We start from the raw sequence: 18,860 nt of genomic DNA on the forward strand, positions 1-18,860 counted from the left end.
TTGGGATTTGTTTCTTCAAAAGGGTATGCTGTATAAATGTTGCGTACAGGACTTTTTTTTACATTGTAAGGATATTTAGCATTGATTATCACTCATTTTCTACTAGAAGGTCTGAACTGTAACCATAATCAAAGAAGGGGGTATTTTACTTTATCTATATGATCTTAGCTTTTCTAAAACTCACATAATAACAGTCTATGGTGTGACAATAGAAAGCTGTGAAATTAAGTGTTAGTCATAAAAGTGATATAACTGAAGTCCAGAAGCACTTAACTTTTGTCTTGAGAATTTTTATGGCTGGTCTGGCTAAGAATGCAGAGCTATCCAAAAAAAAAAAAAAAACACAGTGACAATCTGATAAAACATCACCTGGGAATATGTTTTATGCAAATGATATCTGAAAAGTATGTACTCAGAGCAAAGCTTTGCCAATTCCTTCTCTTACAAGTTAATGTAATAGCTTTACTTCACATCATCTTTGTTTAAATCTGGCATACTTTTCTGTCTGTCAATGTCTGATTGGATTGTAAACTGTAATACACAGGAAAGTACCAGTATATTCTGCAAGAAACACAAAGAAAGGGTCTAGAGATCTAAAAAGGCACAGAATCCTCAAAGATGGACATTTCATGAGTCTGGTATCACTGAGGAACCTTTTCCCCAAACAGCATGTGGATTTTCCTTATCTCAGGACGTACTTACTAATCTATACACCCACCAGTAAAACAAACAAATGGGTGAAATACACAAATGTACTCAGTAAAAAAATGCATTCTCTGCACAAACAGAACTAATTTTGCATGAATGCACTTGGTGAAGGGCTTGATGGTATCTTGCTGGCTTAGTGGCAGTCATCATTATCAGTATTTGTAGAACAACTGTAACAACAGTGTGAAACTAGTTAGATGAAATGACACAAAATATACATGCTAAAGCTGTGCCCCCATGGCAGCAGAATGCTCAAAAGTAAGGATCCTCAGAAGTGTCTGTACCCAAAAGACACTGTACTGAACGTCACCAATACCATACTAATCATTACAGCAACAAGAACACACACTTAACAACAAAGTCTGTCTTTTCTTCCTGCTGGTGCATATCACAACAAGTTTAGGTGAGGCTGTTATTGTTAGAAATAATGCCATTGTTTCTCTATATAGTATTTACATTACCACACTGTAGCAAATTGGGCTAATTTGAAAATGTGCCATATTAAGGCTGTAACGCATGGACAAAGCTGGAAAAATAAGATCTAAGAGAACAGTTTCACTGCACAACTTAGAATGGATATCAGCAAATACAACTGAAATCAGTTTTGTTGTTGTTGTGTCTTTCGGCTTTTCCTGGTTATGGGTCGCCACAGCGGAACTCCGGTCCGCTAATGATTGGCAGTAGATTTTTACGTGCCGAGTTGCCAGGTCTGACGCACAACCTTCAACAAAGGTATGCCCATTCATGCATGTCTCCACACAGAAGACGCTCTAGCTGAGAATCGAACAGGACAACGTCTTTACTGTGAGGCGACAACGCTACCGCAGCACCACTGGTTTAGAAATGTCAGTTGACTAAGAGGCTCAGATGAGGACATTCTTGTACTCTGATACGAAGACCATTGTTGTTTTGTTTTAGTTATGTGGATATAAGACGTTTTTCACCGGTTTGCTATTATACAGGAATTTAATAAGGAACAGAACACAATGAGCTGCTTTGGTTGGGAATCATGCAGACAATATTCCATAAAACGAGACATCTATGTGAGTGAAGGTCTTGAGTTATAGATCTGGTTTAGAGACAGTGTTATGTAACCCTTCCATGAGTCCTTATTTGACACATACCCCTTCCACGAATTCTTGTCTAACAGGGTGCTTGGGTTCATATTCTCTGAATGAAGAAGGAAAGAGGACTGAAATAAGAAGCTAAAAGGAGAAATTTATGGATGAAAATATGAGAGAAATTCTATATACAAAGGTTTCTTTTTGGAAACAGTTAGAGAAAACCCTAATTTTATGGTCAACAGAAACACTAAAGGGCTGACGTGATGATAATATTATACAAAATGTAATTCATTGTGAAAAGGATGCCAAAATAATTTTGAATAATCCCATTGCTATATTTACAGCATGGTACTACATATCCTTACTGCAAAAACTTGGAATTCCTGCATATTTTGCTTTTGAAATAGAGATGTTACCTTGTTATGCTAGTACTGACCTGTATGAAAACTGGATAATTATACAGGTGTAGAGGAACTATATAGAAAGATAGTTTTCTGAACATCCTCATAGCTTATTGGCTGGCAGCAGTGTCACAAATTGTAAAGCCAGGAACCTGGTAGCATGTTTTGGTGAGGATCATTGATCTTATATTTACAGCTTTAAAAATACCTCACTTTGGGTTAAGTATAATCAGAAAGTAACCAATTATATCCTATTAATATTAGATCAAAGAGTACAAAAGTTTCCTGGGGCAGCCTTGCACTGAACAAAGGGCTGAATTACATGACAAATCCCTTAAAGGCAATATGGATACTCTGTTTCAAGTATAGACCAATCAGTCATTTTGACAGTGCAGCAGCTGGACATAGCAGGGGCTTCGTCCTGCCAGGACAACTGAAACAAATCGATCAGCTGGCAGAAGCACAGGCTCATTTATCAATGCACATTCTGTCCCCAAGTTCAACAGTGTCAGTCACCGTTTCATGGCAGGCAGAAACCTTCTACAAAAAAGGCATGACAGTTTTAGATTCATTCTTACTATAGTGCCAATGGAGTTATTTAAATTCCTGAAATCATAGTGGATTTATTTAGATTCCTGAAAAAACGCAAGGCAAACATTAATTGAATGTGCTCATTGGAAAAGTTACAATAATATGGAGAGATTTATAGTTACTTTACATGTCTGTGCATCCTTGCATGCTAAAATTAAAGACAAGAAAAGATGGGCGAGATAGATTACGCTTGTCTATCTTATTGTGTTACAAGTAAGTCTTTTATTTTCCAATGCAGCCATGCTGGTGGCATAGAGGGGAAACACTGTGACCACAATCCAGGCAACTCAGGTGCAACTAGCAGCTCAGGTACTTGACAGTGCAGTAGGGGAGGATGAGCATGGCTATCCTAGGGAGAAGGATGGAGTCCTGGTTGTCTTATACCACTGATTTCAGAAACAATCTCTGCTACAGGATGGGGGCAGAGTCAACAAGTGGAGGGGGGGGGCTGGTGCAGGGGAGGGCATAATGGCTGTATGTTGGGGAGCATGTTGCGTGTTGTTAGATAGACTTTGGCAGTCCCTAGAGAGATGTAGTCACCTACATCACCACCCAAGGACAGAAGTTAGGGTTATTCATAAAAATGCTCTCATTTCTGGTATCCTGTGGGAGCACAAACTCCCCATTGACTGCTTGGGTGATGACCTCCTCTACAAGACTCCTACCTTAAGGAATCTGAAGGAAGGTTCACCACCCTTGTGGACTGAGTAGTCTCAAGTTCAATACAAGATATGAGTCAGAGAGGGAAATGCACCTAGAAAAAAAAAAAGAAACAAGTTCTAATACGAAACAGTTAGGTTTGTTTTTTGAGTAAAGGGGAAAACTTGTTGGCTGCCATGTTTGTCTTTCCAGTGTGTGGCTATGTTTTCCCTTCAGGTTTTCCCAGTAGTTAAAAAACACTGTGCAGGGCACAGGACTCCAGAGTGTCCTCCAAGACTGCTCATTTATCTTTTACTTGCCAGAGGTGTCCAAAAGTAAAAAAATGGGCAGGTTACACACTTTTGTGTATCTTATACCATGGAATTTTGTTTCCTATCTTATAATTACAAACACTATTTCTGTATTATTATAGATATTTTTTATTATATCTCTGTTTTAACGTGTTTCAGTCTTTCTGTTCTTCTCCATTTGTCTGTTAATATTAATCTGTCTAACTTGATAGCTGGAAGACTTAATGCAAAGATAACATGAGTGACTGCAGTTCTTTGATCAGATCTTTTCTGGTGGCATGGAAGGCTGAGAGAATCGACGTGTTTGAAAGTAGTATAATAAAAGTGAGAACATCAGAGATGCAATAAATAAATCAAATAAATTTCTTCATACATTGTGCACCTTTACAATAACATGAATTTGAACAAAAATAACTTGTTAGTGGCTATGCCCTGCAGAAATATACACTGTCATCCTGGGATATTATAATGGAATGTACAAGTTCCAGGACACCACTAAGTGAAACAAGTGACCTGTCCATTTGACCTCAGTGGTAAAGAAAACCATGGAATCACTTCTAAAGGAGAAAAGAGGTCAGCAGCACACAGGATGCAAGGCAGCGTGGTTTTGTGGTTAGAAGGTCATGTTAGACAAATCAAACTACATTTTTTAACCAAGTGATGAAAGCAGCAAAAGAAGAGGAAGCTTTGAACGTGGCTTACATATGTTTTAGCAAGGACAGGACACTACCACAAAATTGTGAACTGACTTGTGACACCAGTTTGGTGCAGCTCTCAAGTTAGTAGCACTGATTACAGTTTTTTCTGAACAGAAAGGCACTGAAAAATATTGAAAAAGCTAAATATGAGAAGGGAACAGCTATCTTTTGAGTAACTATGGGATTGATACTAGACTAGGCTTTTTATAAAGCATAAGTGATAGTAAAGGAAGCATGAAAGAGAAAAAGAAACGATACAAGAGCCTGTGCCTCTGGCCAAGAAAAAGTGACAAACATTATGTTTTTCTTTTATTACACAAATGAAATTAGTAAGTACTGATTTCTACTCCGCTCTCTGTTGTTATTGTTATTCTTTCTGTTACAAAGGGTAAGTTACTGACTGCCTTTGTTCCTGGGCAACGGAGAAAAAAGGTTTTACTAGAGTAGTCCACATAAACTGTTTACAAATGTATAGATAAATAAATTATGTGCACTGGAGAGCAGGGTAAGGTATTCAGAGAATTCTAAGGAATTAGAGCAATGTGGTGGAAAATAGTAGCAACAATGAAAGTGGAAAATGGCCTGGATGTGTCACATTATGCAACCTAACATGTGATGGCTATAAGAAAAGAGTAAGGCAGACTGAAGGGTACTTACTATAGTGCAGACACAGTGCCAAATCATGTGACTGATTCATACCTAATGGGTGGATGGCTTGAGGCCACATGCAAAAGAAGGGTAACCTACCGGTGGATGAAGAACAAATTCTCAAGCTTCATTTACCAGCGGTTCAACCCACTGATGATAGGAACTCCTCCACAGGAAATCACTGTCAGTGAGGTCTGTCAGCAGTGATGCCCTTTTTGGGGGGAATTTTTCCCTCCTTTGAGTTGGTGAAACTGTGGATTTGGTATATACAAGTTTGGGGGGTGTTGGGGAAACATCGGGAGCCCTCTGCATAAAAACACAGTGTTTTTTGTGCCTTTTTTCTGAGAACACAGTTTAGGGATTCCAGGCCTTGTTGCATTCAGTTTCATCTGCTCATAGTGAAAGAGTAAAATAATTTTTGTTATTATTTAGACAAAGAGGTGCATGAAACAATTCTTGGTGGATGTAAAAATGATGCAAAGATGCAACAAATTACTCTACTGACATAAAGCAATAGTTCTGAGGTCAAGAAGAATTTGGCTGTGCAATAACTTGAGATCTGCAGTTCTAAGAAGTGGAGAATTGAGAAAAAAAGTGGCTGAAACATTCTTCCCCTGTCACCTTGTTTCTGTAGCTAAGTAAGGTTCAGACAGTGAGGTAATATTCAGCCACCTAAAATGTGATCCACAGTGACAATGGCAACAGTTGTGTTGAGTGTCAGAAATTTGATTGATAAATGTGCATTTTCTTTATGTAGAACAGTTAGTTCATTTAGCAAAGCAATTGCATAGCTTATTTCTGAAAATATATCAGAAGAACTGAATAAAGTAATCACTCTCTTGTTACACACACACACACACACACACACACACACACACACACACACACACACACACACACACACATAACAAACAGTAATGAGAGTGAAGGGCAACTATCAACATAGAAAAAAACATTTAGGTGTGTCACTGTGGCACAGCAGGTAGTGCTGTTACCTAACAGCCAGCAGTTCCCGTTTCATTCTTCACTGGGAAGTCTGCATAGGCTCGCTCTAACTTTTGAGTTTCCTCCCACATTCTAAAAACTTGCAGTAGGTGGACAGAACACTCTGAATTGGCCATAGGTTTGAGTGTGTGTATGATTGTGTGGTGTGGAAGAACAATCATGTCAGGACTAGCCATCTGGCAATGTGAACCTTGGCTCTAGATGACTGTCACAGCTGAAAGGACAACCTGATCCCTTTTACAAAAAAATGGAAAAAAGCGGTTGTGGATGGATATAACCAGCATATCTAAAAAAGAATCATTCTATATGATTTCCTACTTAAATTGTTTATTTCCATGAAGAATCAAACTGTAGTTAAGTAGAAATAGTTTCTACTGTGCCAAAGTCACTTGGAGTAAATGAGGCAATAGCTTTTTGAATTCATATAAAAATGTTTTTTACCTCCCACTGTACAGGCCGAGATAGATTGTCAGCCATTTCTAGCACTGTATTTATTCACTTATATCGCTTTCACTTGCTGTTGTATTACTGCAGCACATTATGTTTTAAAAATGTTTTATGCGGCCTATCCCACATCCCAAAGAGTGGATTGGACACTCTAAATTGGCTCTAGGTGCGAGTGTGTGTGTGTGTGTGTGTGTGTGTGTGTGTGTGTGTGTGTGTGTGTGTGTGTGTGTGTGTGTGTGTGTGTGTGTGCCTTCTGTGGAAGGTTGGGTGCCGGGCTGGCAACTCAACACTGTAAAACTCCACTGCCAATCATGAGCAGACAGGTGATCCGCTGTGGCGACCCCTAACCGGGAAAAAGCCAAAAGAAGAAGAAGAAGAAGAAGATAGCAATTACTTCATTGAGCCATTTCCGTACTTCAGACTTTCTCATAGCCTGTTGGCTGACTTTCACCTGCAACAGCTGTCTATCTTTCAGCACAGGATGCTGAATTAACAAATACTTATTTATCTGTGCTGCCCTCTGCTGGATGAGATTGTCTTTTTTTCCCTTTGACTCCTTGTTTTAATTCCAGCCACGGTGGTGCAGCGGTAGCGTTGTCGCCTCACAACAAGAGGTTCTCCCATTCGATTCTTGGCTAGAGTGCCTTCTGTGTGGAGTATGCATGTCCTCCCTGCGGTTGAGTGGCATTCGAAAGACATGTGATAATGGGCATGCCTTCGTTGAAGGTTGGGTGTCGAGCTGGCACCTCGGCACCGTGAAAATCTACTGCTAATCATCAGCGGACCGGAGTTCCACTGTGGTGACCCCTAACTGGGAAAAGCTGAAGGAACAACAACAGCTCCTTGTTTTAATTCCATGGAGTCACATGCATTTGCTCATGGCATTAATGTATATCATCTAAATAACTGGTCTTGTCTTGTCCCGGTCATCTTTCTACTATGAAAACCATATTGAGCTGATCAGTGATCTAACAGCATATGCTGCTACCTTGATACAGCCATAACAAAATGAACACTGCATTTTCAATGTGCATGCTGAGCAGAACAGTATGCAATATTCAGCTAGAATGAATGCTAGCTCCATTTCACCCCCCTCCCCCCGCAGTTTATTAGTGAAGATGCATTTGTGCTGCTCTTTGTTTGAGATTATCATTCGACTGAACAGCTTAGACAGTATCACCACCCCCAGTTATGGCCTGCTTTTTCAAGCTATTTGGCCTTCACAGTAATACTTTTCTACCTTAGGTACAGTTACCAATGGTGTTAACGTGAGGCATAAACACTTTTATGTATTACCTTCACCTAGTAAGACCACTAAAATCTTATGTCTGCCACCACCCAGGGGGAAGATTCATCCCCCGCACACACTATGAAAGAGAAGATAGTATTTGTAGAAACTCAGTCCTACACAAGCAGTCAGTCTTAAATGCAGCCCTCCAATGAGCTGTACCAAAGTCCGTACTGTCAGTGAATAAGCAAACACTGCCTTTAACACTGATGAAACCAGAGAGATTAAACAGCAAAAATGACATTAGTTGAGGAAAGTAGCTGCAGCAAGTTTTATGAGCTTTTCCTCTTTTGTATATCCCCAAAAATGTCACCCATTAATCAGTGCATGGAAACTGGAACACTTGACAGTTTACTACACTGTTTTTTTTTCAGCCATGATGAATAACTGTCTTCCAAGTGCTGAATGCCCACAGCTAGCAGTGCTGCTGTGGGTGTTACTTGGGTTTACTTTTTCTTACATTTAGCTGAAAAGAAAAAAAATGCAATTTCACATTCTTGGTGGAGTCCTGCAATTACACATTATTAGATAAACATTACTGAGATGAAGCCAGGTACCAAAAATAAATGCATCTAAAGAGAGTGTGCAACATATCACATCATGTAACCACCCTGGAGATGTACAGTTCTGTACTAAGCAATACACCATATTCCCACAGATGTTCTGCTAAAAGCTCCTTGCGTGTTCTGCAACTACGACAGTGTTTCCTTCTATCCTCTCTTTAAAAATGTAAGGACTTCTCTAGGGAAATCAGAAGAGACATGTTTCACTGAACTAAATGGTTCTTGATGTTTACCCCGTGTTTGCCCTTAATAATGGTCATGTAGTTAAGCTCTGACAGTAATTGCACTGTAAACTGTCAGAAGTAAGCACAGATTTAATAATGACTTCAAGACCCATTAATCTCAATAAGTACACCTCTGGGGTCCCAGGGAAGTGTCACTACAGTCATAAATGCTATATTGTGTTTATATGGTAAAAGAAACAGTAGAGCTTGGGTTAAAATTCAGGAGCAGAGTTACAGAGCTATTTGCACATAATGGCATGCACACAAAATGTAGCTGTCATGCTGGAAGCAAAAGACACCTTCTATTCAACCAATTCATGTCTAAGTACCCAACAATCCTTTTTATGACTGAGTGTTATAGACAAGAGAAGTAACAAGCTTAAAAGCATTTAAAAGGTGATAAATGCTATTTGTATGACCCCAGCAGAATGATCCAGAAGCATTTATCCACATTACACCTGACATGCTTAGAAGGAAGATAACAGTTGCAAGCAAAAGCGAGAACAAACTGTTTCTTTCTCTCTGTTCTATTTTTTTGAAAAAACAATTAAACTCCAGATTATTAACAAAATATTATTCACATAGCTGAGTGCCTACTGATTTTGTGAAAAGGAATATATGGGATGTATAGACCAACAGTGCTCATTTCCAGTGGAGATCCAGGTACCGAAGCTCCACAAGCTCCTTAAAGAGACAAAAGGAGAACAATAGGGCTCAGCACAGTGTAACAGGAAATGTAATCATTTAAAGTTACTATATAATACTTCAGCTATGTGTGCCGAGCTATATAAATATTAGAGGGAGGGTCACGCATAATTTATTCATATTACGGACTATGTGGGAAAGCTATCGTTTCATAAATTGAAAGATAGCTAATTACTATAAAAGTTACTTATAAGTTATCATAAGTAAGGAAGCAGTTGATAAGAAATAATCTGTTATTGATTACTAATAGCATCCTGATAGTGCAGCAGACATCCCGTGTTCCATTAGCAACTCGACTGCTGGAGGAGGCAGCTAGGGCAGGATGGGAGTAAACAGCCAAAGTTGGCTCACCTACCTGTGGGGAGGGGGACTGTTTTAAGAACATTTTGTCTGCAAGTTTACAATGCTTACTTTGTGATGTGCTAGAGAAATGACAGTGATTGCACGTATGACTTGATGAGAAAACTGGCAATGTCAAGCAGAGCTTCAAGGTACTCTGGTATAGTACCAAGGGTCTATGTCATATGATTTAAAGACCACATGATTGAATCATAAAATATTGATTCTTACAACACTGAAACAGTTTTGTCTCCGAAAGCTTGCATTTTTTGGGGCTAGGAGTGCTTTCAAAGTTGGTGTATGGCTCTACATGATTGTCATTGTTGAAATAACATCCCTGACCCCATTTGCAAAAATGGGAAAAGGTGTAGTGAAGCCATGGTTCTCAATGCCAGGCAGCTAGCCATGTTACGGTTCTTCTTCCATACCACTCACACTTACAGCTAATTTAGAGTATCCGATCCATCTACTGCATGTCTTTTGGAAAGTGGTAAGAAGCCAAAGTATCCAAAGAAAGCCCACACAAACACAGGGACCCCAGCAGAGAATCAAACCGGATAACATCTTGCTGTGAGGCAACAACACTATTCATTGTGCCACTGAGCTGCACCATATAGAATATGCAGGAGGTATGTGGGATGCAAGGGAGGCCCTGTAAAAACATTAGGTCATTTCGATGTTGTGAAAAATGTTCCTTTGCAATTTCGTCATGTGGTCTTGCGATCATATGACATAGATCTAGTAGCAATGGCTTAGGTTCAAGAACATGCTAGAATGTAAGAAGAGATGGCTCTAGAAAACTTATGTAGAATACTGGCTGACCATCTTTTCTACTCAGGCAACAGGAACTAGAATGGGTAGGGCACTCTTCAGCTTATTATATAGTACTGTCTCAAACTTGCTGAGTGGTGCACCACCCCCTACACACACATGTATACACACGCTCACATGTGCACAGACACACACACACACACACACACACACACACACACACACACACACACACACACACACACTCACCTTCATAGACATCCGCACAGGCATACATATGTACACACATGTATACACAGACATACACACACACACACACACACACACACACACACACACACACACACACACACACGCACACACACACACACACACACACACACACACACACATACACGCACACACGCACACACACTCACCTTCATAGACATCCGCACAGGCATACATATGTACACACATATATACACAGACATACACACACACACACACACACACACACACACACACACACACACGCACACACGCACACACACACACACATACACATTCGCACACAGACACACACAAACACACACATATACACAGAGGTGCAAACACACATGCATGCACATACTAACACACAGTCTGTCTGTAAGCTTAGGAAACATATGGAACAGCATGCACAGGACACAAGGGAGCACTACCTGCATATAACACTGCAGTGAAGACCTGTTTCTTTTTCTGTTGTACGCAGAAACACACACACACACACACACACACACACACACACACACACACACGCACACACACGCACACACGCACACACACACACACACACACACACACACACACACACACACACACACACACACACACACTCACCTTCATAGACATCCGCACAGGCATACATATGTACACACATATATACACACACACACACACACACACACACACACACACACACACACACACACACACGCACACACACACACATTCACACACAGACACACACAAACACACACATATACACAGAGGTGCAAACACACATGCATGCACATACTAACACACAGTCTGTCTGTAAGCTTAGGAAACATATGGAACAGCATGCACAGGACACAAGGGAGCACTACCTGCATATCAACGTGAGATAAAATAGATGTGGTCTAGCTTGTTTTCTGAATTCATTCATGCATTAGGGGTGTTAATCCTATACCCTACACATAGACAAGGTCAGACAGTCCACAAAAAGACTATTATGATAAGCAGGCAGGCCTCTTTTCCTAGGAAAGGAAGACCTAAACCCAGGAGTGAAATGAAAGATATTTTTAAAACTAAAAGATCCAGCAGCAGGGACTTCACACAGAAAATATCATACTTGAAAACAAGCAAGTGGAATACAAGTTGGTAGTTGTCTAAAACAAATATATTAGAAAAGACAGATTGATGTTTCACATCACTTTCATGAATAGCTGTATTATCAAACACTGCAGTGAAGACCTGTTTCTTTTTCTGTTGTACGCAGAAACAAAGTCTGGGAACTCTACCAGAAAAATAAGTCTCCCCTCATTCATAATGAATATAAAACACTTAGAAATAAAGTCAAACAGCTTATTATCACTGACTGACAAAATTACTTCTCCATACTCCAAAACAGCAATAAAACAAACCCTCAGAAATTCTGGAAAGGAGTCGCCACCCTTATCAATCCTGGCAAAATTGACAACCCCAGCCCAGACCCCAGTGCTCCCGACATAGATTTGGCCATGCAATTTAACTTTTTCTTCATAAATTCTATTTCTAAATTAACCTCAACATTCTCTGACAACACCACTCCTTCCATTTCACCCTCACCTTCCTCTACTAACACTTCTATCTGCACTCCTACTACCACACTCCCTTCTTCTCCACTATCCCCATTCTCTAATACCCTCTCTACCCCTTCCTCTCTAATACCCTCTCTACCCCTTCCTCTCTAATACCCTCTCTACCCCTTCCTCTCCTTTTTCATTCAAACCTATACCCATATCCACCATAAAAAACTCCTTCAAAAACTTAAGCCATGCTCTAATGCCCCTGACAACATCCCATCATACTTTCTTGGCATAGCTGCAGAAGCCATTGCCTACCCCATTAGTATCCTAATAAACCGCTCTATCCAAGAAGGCATAGTACCCCAAATCTGGAAAAAAGCTTTCATCATACCCTTACATAAAGGTGGTAATAATAACAATACAACTAATTTCCAACCCATCGCTATCCTATCTCCCATTTCTAAACTCCTAGAAAAATGTATCCAACTACAACTCCTACCATATCTCGTAGACAATCACCTACTAACTCCAACACAGCATGGTTTTAGACCTGGTCATAGCACTATGACAGCCCTCCTCTCCTTCCTGGAAACTGTAAACAAAGCCCGAGACTCTGGTCATATTGTCTATACCCTCCTACTTGACCTCTCTAAGGCCTTTGACACTATCTCCCACAAACTTCTTCTAACTAAACTCTATCAGCTTAACCTATCTTCTTCTTCTCTGAACTGGTTCTTCAGTTACTTATCTAATAGATATCAATCAGTAAAATGGAAAAAAAGCCACCTCTTCTTTCCTTGCTACCCCAACTGGAGTTCCTCAAGGTTCCATACTAGGTCCTCTCCTCTTTAATATATTCATAAATGACTTCCGCAATTCTATTCATTTCTCAAATATCATCCAATATGCAGATGATTCATCTGTTCTGCCACATCCCTCCCCACGCTGCAAAAACTTACACAAGATGCATTCTCAATCACAGAACAATGGATGAAAAGAAATCACCTAGCACTAAATGCCTCTAAAACCAAATTAATGGTATTCACTCCCTCTAAAGTCACCTCTATCAATACAAACACTTTTTATATCACTAGTAATAACAACACATCTCTAGAACTGGTGTCTGAGACTAAATTACTTGGGGTCCAAACTGATAGCAAGCTTAAATTCAACTCCCACCTACAACTAAATATCAAAAAACCCCCATCAAAAATTAGGCATGCTCTATCGACAAAATCGTTACCTCACACCCTCCACCAAAATCACTCTCTCTACCTCATTTCTTATCCCCTCCCTTCTCTACAGAGCCCCACTCTTAACTAACCTACAATCTTCCCTTAAAACACAACTTTCCTCATGTTACAACAAAATCGCCAAATTCGCTACTAGCCACACATCATCTAGCCACCACTGTTCTTCTCTCCACAAACTAAAATGGCTAGAACTTTCCAATCATCTCACCTACACTCAACTGACTCTAGCACATAAACTCATTTTCAACCCCCTAGTATGTCCATCCCTTTCCTCTGCCTTTAAAATGCACCTACCCAACCGAGTACTAAGATCTAACAACCAAAATCTAATAGAATTGCATAAACCAACTCGTCCCCCAGATAAAAATCTCCTATCCTATGGCCTATTACATCTCTGGAACTCCCTACCCCCATCCATTCGTATCATCTCTAACCATTTCACTTTCAAAAAATCTCCTCACTCTCACCTAATATCCCAGTGGGAATGCCCTGTTCTCATCCATCATAATAATATAAACTGGCAAACTCTTTTTTCCCTCCCTTCTGCTAACTTCCTCTACTGCCTCTCCTAACTCATACTGTCTCTACTTGTTCTAACCAAACTTTTTATAAACTGTATTATGTGTCATACTTTCAAGCTTTGTCAAGATTTAGGACCTCTCAGTACTTATATAGAAATGTTTTCGTTACCAGTATTATATCTTCTGAAACTTTCATCACCTGTCTGTACTACTTGAAACATTATGCTTTAAGCTGTATCACTTGAAAATATTGTAATATAACCTAAAACCTACTTGTAACCTTATTTCTCAAGCCATACTACTTGAAATGTCCTGCTCTAATTTGTTCACTTGTAAACATTGTAATCTAATGTAAAACCTATTGTAACCTTCTTACTGGAGCTTTTCTCCCCAGGACTCCATTGAAAACGGGTTCATCTTGACCCAATGGACTATCCTGGTTAAACCAATAATATAAAAATCTGTTGAGGCATTATTACTGCTAGTGACTCCTACCTCAAAACCAAGGTGCTGTACAAGTGTTTGTCATCATTGTACTGTACTGTGTCCCTTGGAATGTCACTTGGGGAATATCTCCTATCACTTTAAAAGGATATTTATTGTTTTTTTCAAAGTCTGTAACTATAAGGCATGTAATACAGCTAATGAATGCATGTATATAAACTTTGCATTATATGTATTAATATGCAAATTGCATGAAGCTTAAATAACTTGCTTGCACTCAGTACACTTTATCTCAAATTAAGTGTCATTACTTCTTAACTACACCACTTAATCTCTCCATAGTGCATTTGTCCTTGGCATATACCACACCTGCAAGCAGGCAAATGAGGACTATTTTTTGTTTTTTCCTATAGCACAAGTTAACATAATGAAGACAATGGTCTAGTGATTTGTCTCTGTGGGAGCTACATGCAACTTCTAATGTCCATGAGCATCATTAACCTGATGTCTGCATACACCACTCTTGTGACAACCCCGTAAAGGCCAGACAAGGGCTTTAATTTATTTAGTTGATAAAACCAGATTATCTAGGTTTATATTATAATTGCCCACAAATGTAAATAAAAGCACACACTGCTTGATGGATGGATGTTGGGTTTTTTTTTTTTTTGCATTTTTTCTGTGTCTTCCCAGTTAGAAGATAATGTTAAAGAAGTAACATGAAAACATTACATGGGATAAGGAATTCAGCATAAAAAAAAAAAAAAAAACAATGCATGCAAGCAAGTCTGGAGGATATAACTCCATTTGTGCCAAACGTACCATTATCAGTCATAGCTTATTATGCTAACCTTCGTACATCCTAGATTATTGTTTAGCAAAATAAATTTTGAACATTAGACTTTATACATATAAACTCTCAGATGTTATCTATTTTATCCTAATAACTTGTACAAAAATGTTCTTTGCCAGTAGTTTCCAGTGACGGTAGACAGAGCAACCACGGATCCAAGTGGTGCAATGATAAAAAGACCTTGCTAAGCTTTCTGCACAGTTTTCCTGTCATCCTTCATAAGGATTACCTGTTATTTGTGAGTTTGTGCCTTCTTTTGTCTTTCAGGACTACACTAGTTACCCCTAAACTAAAGTTCAGGCAAGAGGTATAGTACAAGTGTATGCCAAATCTCAGGCTTGTTGTATAAACAGTGGTACATTTAACTGAGACATTTAATAGTCCTAATTAGTGTCCAACGTATTAAGCATTTAATGTTATAGTTACAGCAAGGTAATATATTATCAGATAACCACTGCTGCTGTTTATGTATCTATCATTACAACTAAGGCAACACTAAGCCTAGATCAAATGAACTGCCTTTTTTCTATGTCGTAAAGCCTCTTATTCAGTTGAAAGAGTCACATGCAGGGCTACCCTGGAAACAGCACCATCAAAGGAAAGTTTTAAATGCAGGTTTATTATTACTAAAACTACTAATGCATTTCAACTGATGATACATTAACAGCACCTAGAAAATACATCTTAAATTGCCATAAACTTGCTTCATATGGATTATTTTTGAAGTTCTCACAAATGACATTTTTTTTTAAAACGGTATAATTTGATAACATCGTCTTATTCTATTGCCATGATTAGAAAAATAAAATCGGAAAGCAAACATGGTGTTGGATGTTGAGCTTAGGATGTCTGGATGTGTAAATTATATGCATTTTAGTCCTAATGGTGTTACTTTTTAATGGCAGTGCAGTGCAGTAGCTAGAGATAGGATCACAGCATCCCCAGACTATAAATCTGTCACTAACACATTACAGCTAATTGCATTCGGGAGGGGCTCCCTGAGTAAATCAGTCATAACAAACTCCAAGAGCTACGGGCGATAGACTCCGGGAAAAGAACAAGGCTCAAAATCTGAAGTGGTTGCTGCAACACAAAAATTATTAACAATCCAGAGTTCTCTTTGTTGGGTAATCATAATCTCCGCTAACTGGAGCAGGAGGGCGCAGACAAAGGAAGATAAAGGGCGCTCTGTTAGAGAAGGAGTTAGCAGTGTGCAAAGTAAGCCCTTGAGTTAATAAGGAAGCTGGATAAAAAATCGCCAAAGTAAATGAAGCATTAGGTGGTGTTTGCAGAGAGCAGGGGCTGCTGCTGCCTGTGATCGCTGGCCGAAGAAGACAGGGGGAGTGAGAGACACTGTCAAATGGAATGGAGTGATCACAAAAGTAAACAAAGACAAGAGATGCAAAACAAACAACCGGGCTAACACTCTTCACAAAACTCTTTTATCGTGCTCATCCCATCAACTGTCTATAAAGTCTCATCAGCTGCAATCTGAAAGTCAACATTTAACAAGTGTGCCCCCAGAAAGCCCAGAGTACTGCAGACACATAAAAGAAGCAGCAACCAGCTTGAACCAAGGCTAACGTGACAACTGCCATTCATAAAACAGTCAAAAAAATCAACCATCGGCTGACATAAAATGTTTGCACTCAATAATCTTAAACGTATTGCTCACATTCGTGAGACAAGACTGAGTTCGGATAAGCATAATGACTAGATGGGGTAATTAATACTGAATAAATAAATAAAATGATCGATGGGAGATGGGGACAGCGAAACTCAATTAATGCAAATGACAACAATTGCCGATGTGTTATGGAATGGGGAATGTGTTGAGCTGAAAAGAACGCTGAAGACCCCAAGTCCATAGTGCAGGGGCTCAGTGAAGATACTCTGCATAGGGTTTAGATTAGAAAGATCACAGCTCAGGGGGTACAGGCAGCACTTGCAGAGTCCCTACACAAGTTCATGCAGTCTATTACATGTTTAGGGACCGTTTCCTGCACTTCAAATGCTGCACAAGATTTGATCTCTTAAATGTTGTTTAGACACTGCCATCAGAACGTGAGACTGGAAAACGAATGTGCAGTTGAATCAGACAACAGGATGTATGGAAAACGGGAGAATAAATGCTTGAGCAGACTTCAAAAGTTAAGAAGAGTGAAAGTTGAGCATGCCACTTACTTTCTTGTTGAGTTCGCAGTTGACCGAGTCTCTTGAGCGGCTCTTCGGGGCTGCTCGAACCAGGGTTAGGAGAAATGTCTGCAGAAATAGATTCCAAATAATCACCATCATAGTTAGCAAGTGGTGCCAGGCTCGCTGGTGGGTGTGGGGTGGGTAAGGGAGGATGGTGTTGGGGTCTACAGGTGAAGGGAGGTGGGTGGAGTACAGGACTTGCACTTCTCGGTCTCTGTCAGTTTGAAACCTGATAGGGACCCTTAGCTGCCCCAGTTTGTGACAGAAGATCGTAGCGCCGTCAAAGGGCTCTTAGGAGTGTGGTTCCTCTCCGCCATGCTGTGTTTTAAAGTTCCGTTAATAGAGAAAAAGGGTAAGTTCAACAAGTGATGATGATGATGAAGCACAGACGCACACAATAATCCGTTGGTAGACTGTTCCCAAGTTGCCCTTTTTACCCTCACTATACACACTGAGTGGCTCTGAGCTACAAGTGTATCCTGGTGTTTGCTCATCCCCTGGACACCTCCTCTTACAGCTTACTCGACTGTTGTGGGTCTGAGAAGGGAAAACTATTTGTAGAGGTTTGTAGTTCCTGCCGCTGCCCCTGGATGGAGGCAGCAAATCCGCTGAGACTTATGATTGGCCACTGACTTACAGACGTACCTAACCCTAAACTTTTTAGCTACTTAGCACCCCCAGCACTTACACACACACACACACGCACTAAGAACGGGAGAGACAGTTTTAAGCAAACAGCCTTCTCGAAATGAAATGTATGATAAGTAGATTTTTTGAACTGGAAGAAAAGTATACCACAGTAAGAATGCATCGGGGAGATCAAAGCAGATACAAGCTTTTTTATGTTGCGACTGGGAGGGGGAAAGAACAGCTAGTTCTTCTATATAAACAAGTTGCTACAAATTGAATTAAATATTCTGTTCCTCTGTTAGACGTTCACTGAGGTTGTAGACATTAAACCCCCTTCCAGTAAGAAACACACCAACTTTCTGCCCTCTTAGGCTCTTTGTTCGTTTTGCTGCTCCCAAGTTTTCCGGGAACCGTCTCATCCAAGCCAGAAGTGAGGAGATGGAAGTTGTTTTATTATTGCACAGTTACAACAAGTTCAGCTAATCACACAGGATGTTTCACAGCGGACTACGGTGACATATCACGGCTCACGCCGGCACAGAAACAACCAGATAAAGTTTCAGGCCAGCGTGCATTTTCTAAACTTGCACGATTGCATCCTGTCTGTAGCATCAGGTGTCAAGAAACATAGCTCTCAGCTTTCCACCTCCAAAATGTGGAACAATACTTGTCATAATGTGGAACAATCGGGCAAAATGTGGAGAATTACTAAAATACCCATCTGGGAAGCTCATAGGATAGTTAAAATGTGCTCTTTTTACTTATTAATAA

General features: G+C 39.9%; 1 protein-coding gene across 1 annotated transcript in view; it reads right to left on the minus strand.

The window, feature by feature from the left end:
- The window catches only part of LOC122793144 (metalloprotease TIKI1-like), an 845,736-nt gene extending 827,409 nt beyond the window's left edge, over positions 1-18,327 (minus strand). Inside the window, exon 1 of the mRNA XM_044060930.1 lies at positions 17,448-18,327. Coding sequence (XP_043916865.1) covers positions 17,448-17,558 — 111 coding nt within the window. The 5' untranslated portion in view covers positions 17,559-18,327. The remainder of the gene's footprint in view (positions 1-17,447) is intronic.
- Positions 18,328-18,860: the final 533 nt, after the last annotated feature.

Source organism: Protopterus annectens, chromosome 2.part0, assembly GCF_019279795.1.
Source record: "Protopterus annectens isolate FY-2018-M chromosome 2.part0, PAN1.0, whole genome shotgun sequence".
NCBI lineage: Eukaryota > Metazoa > Chordata > Ceratodontiformes > Protopteridae > Protopterus > Protopterus annectens.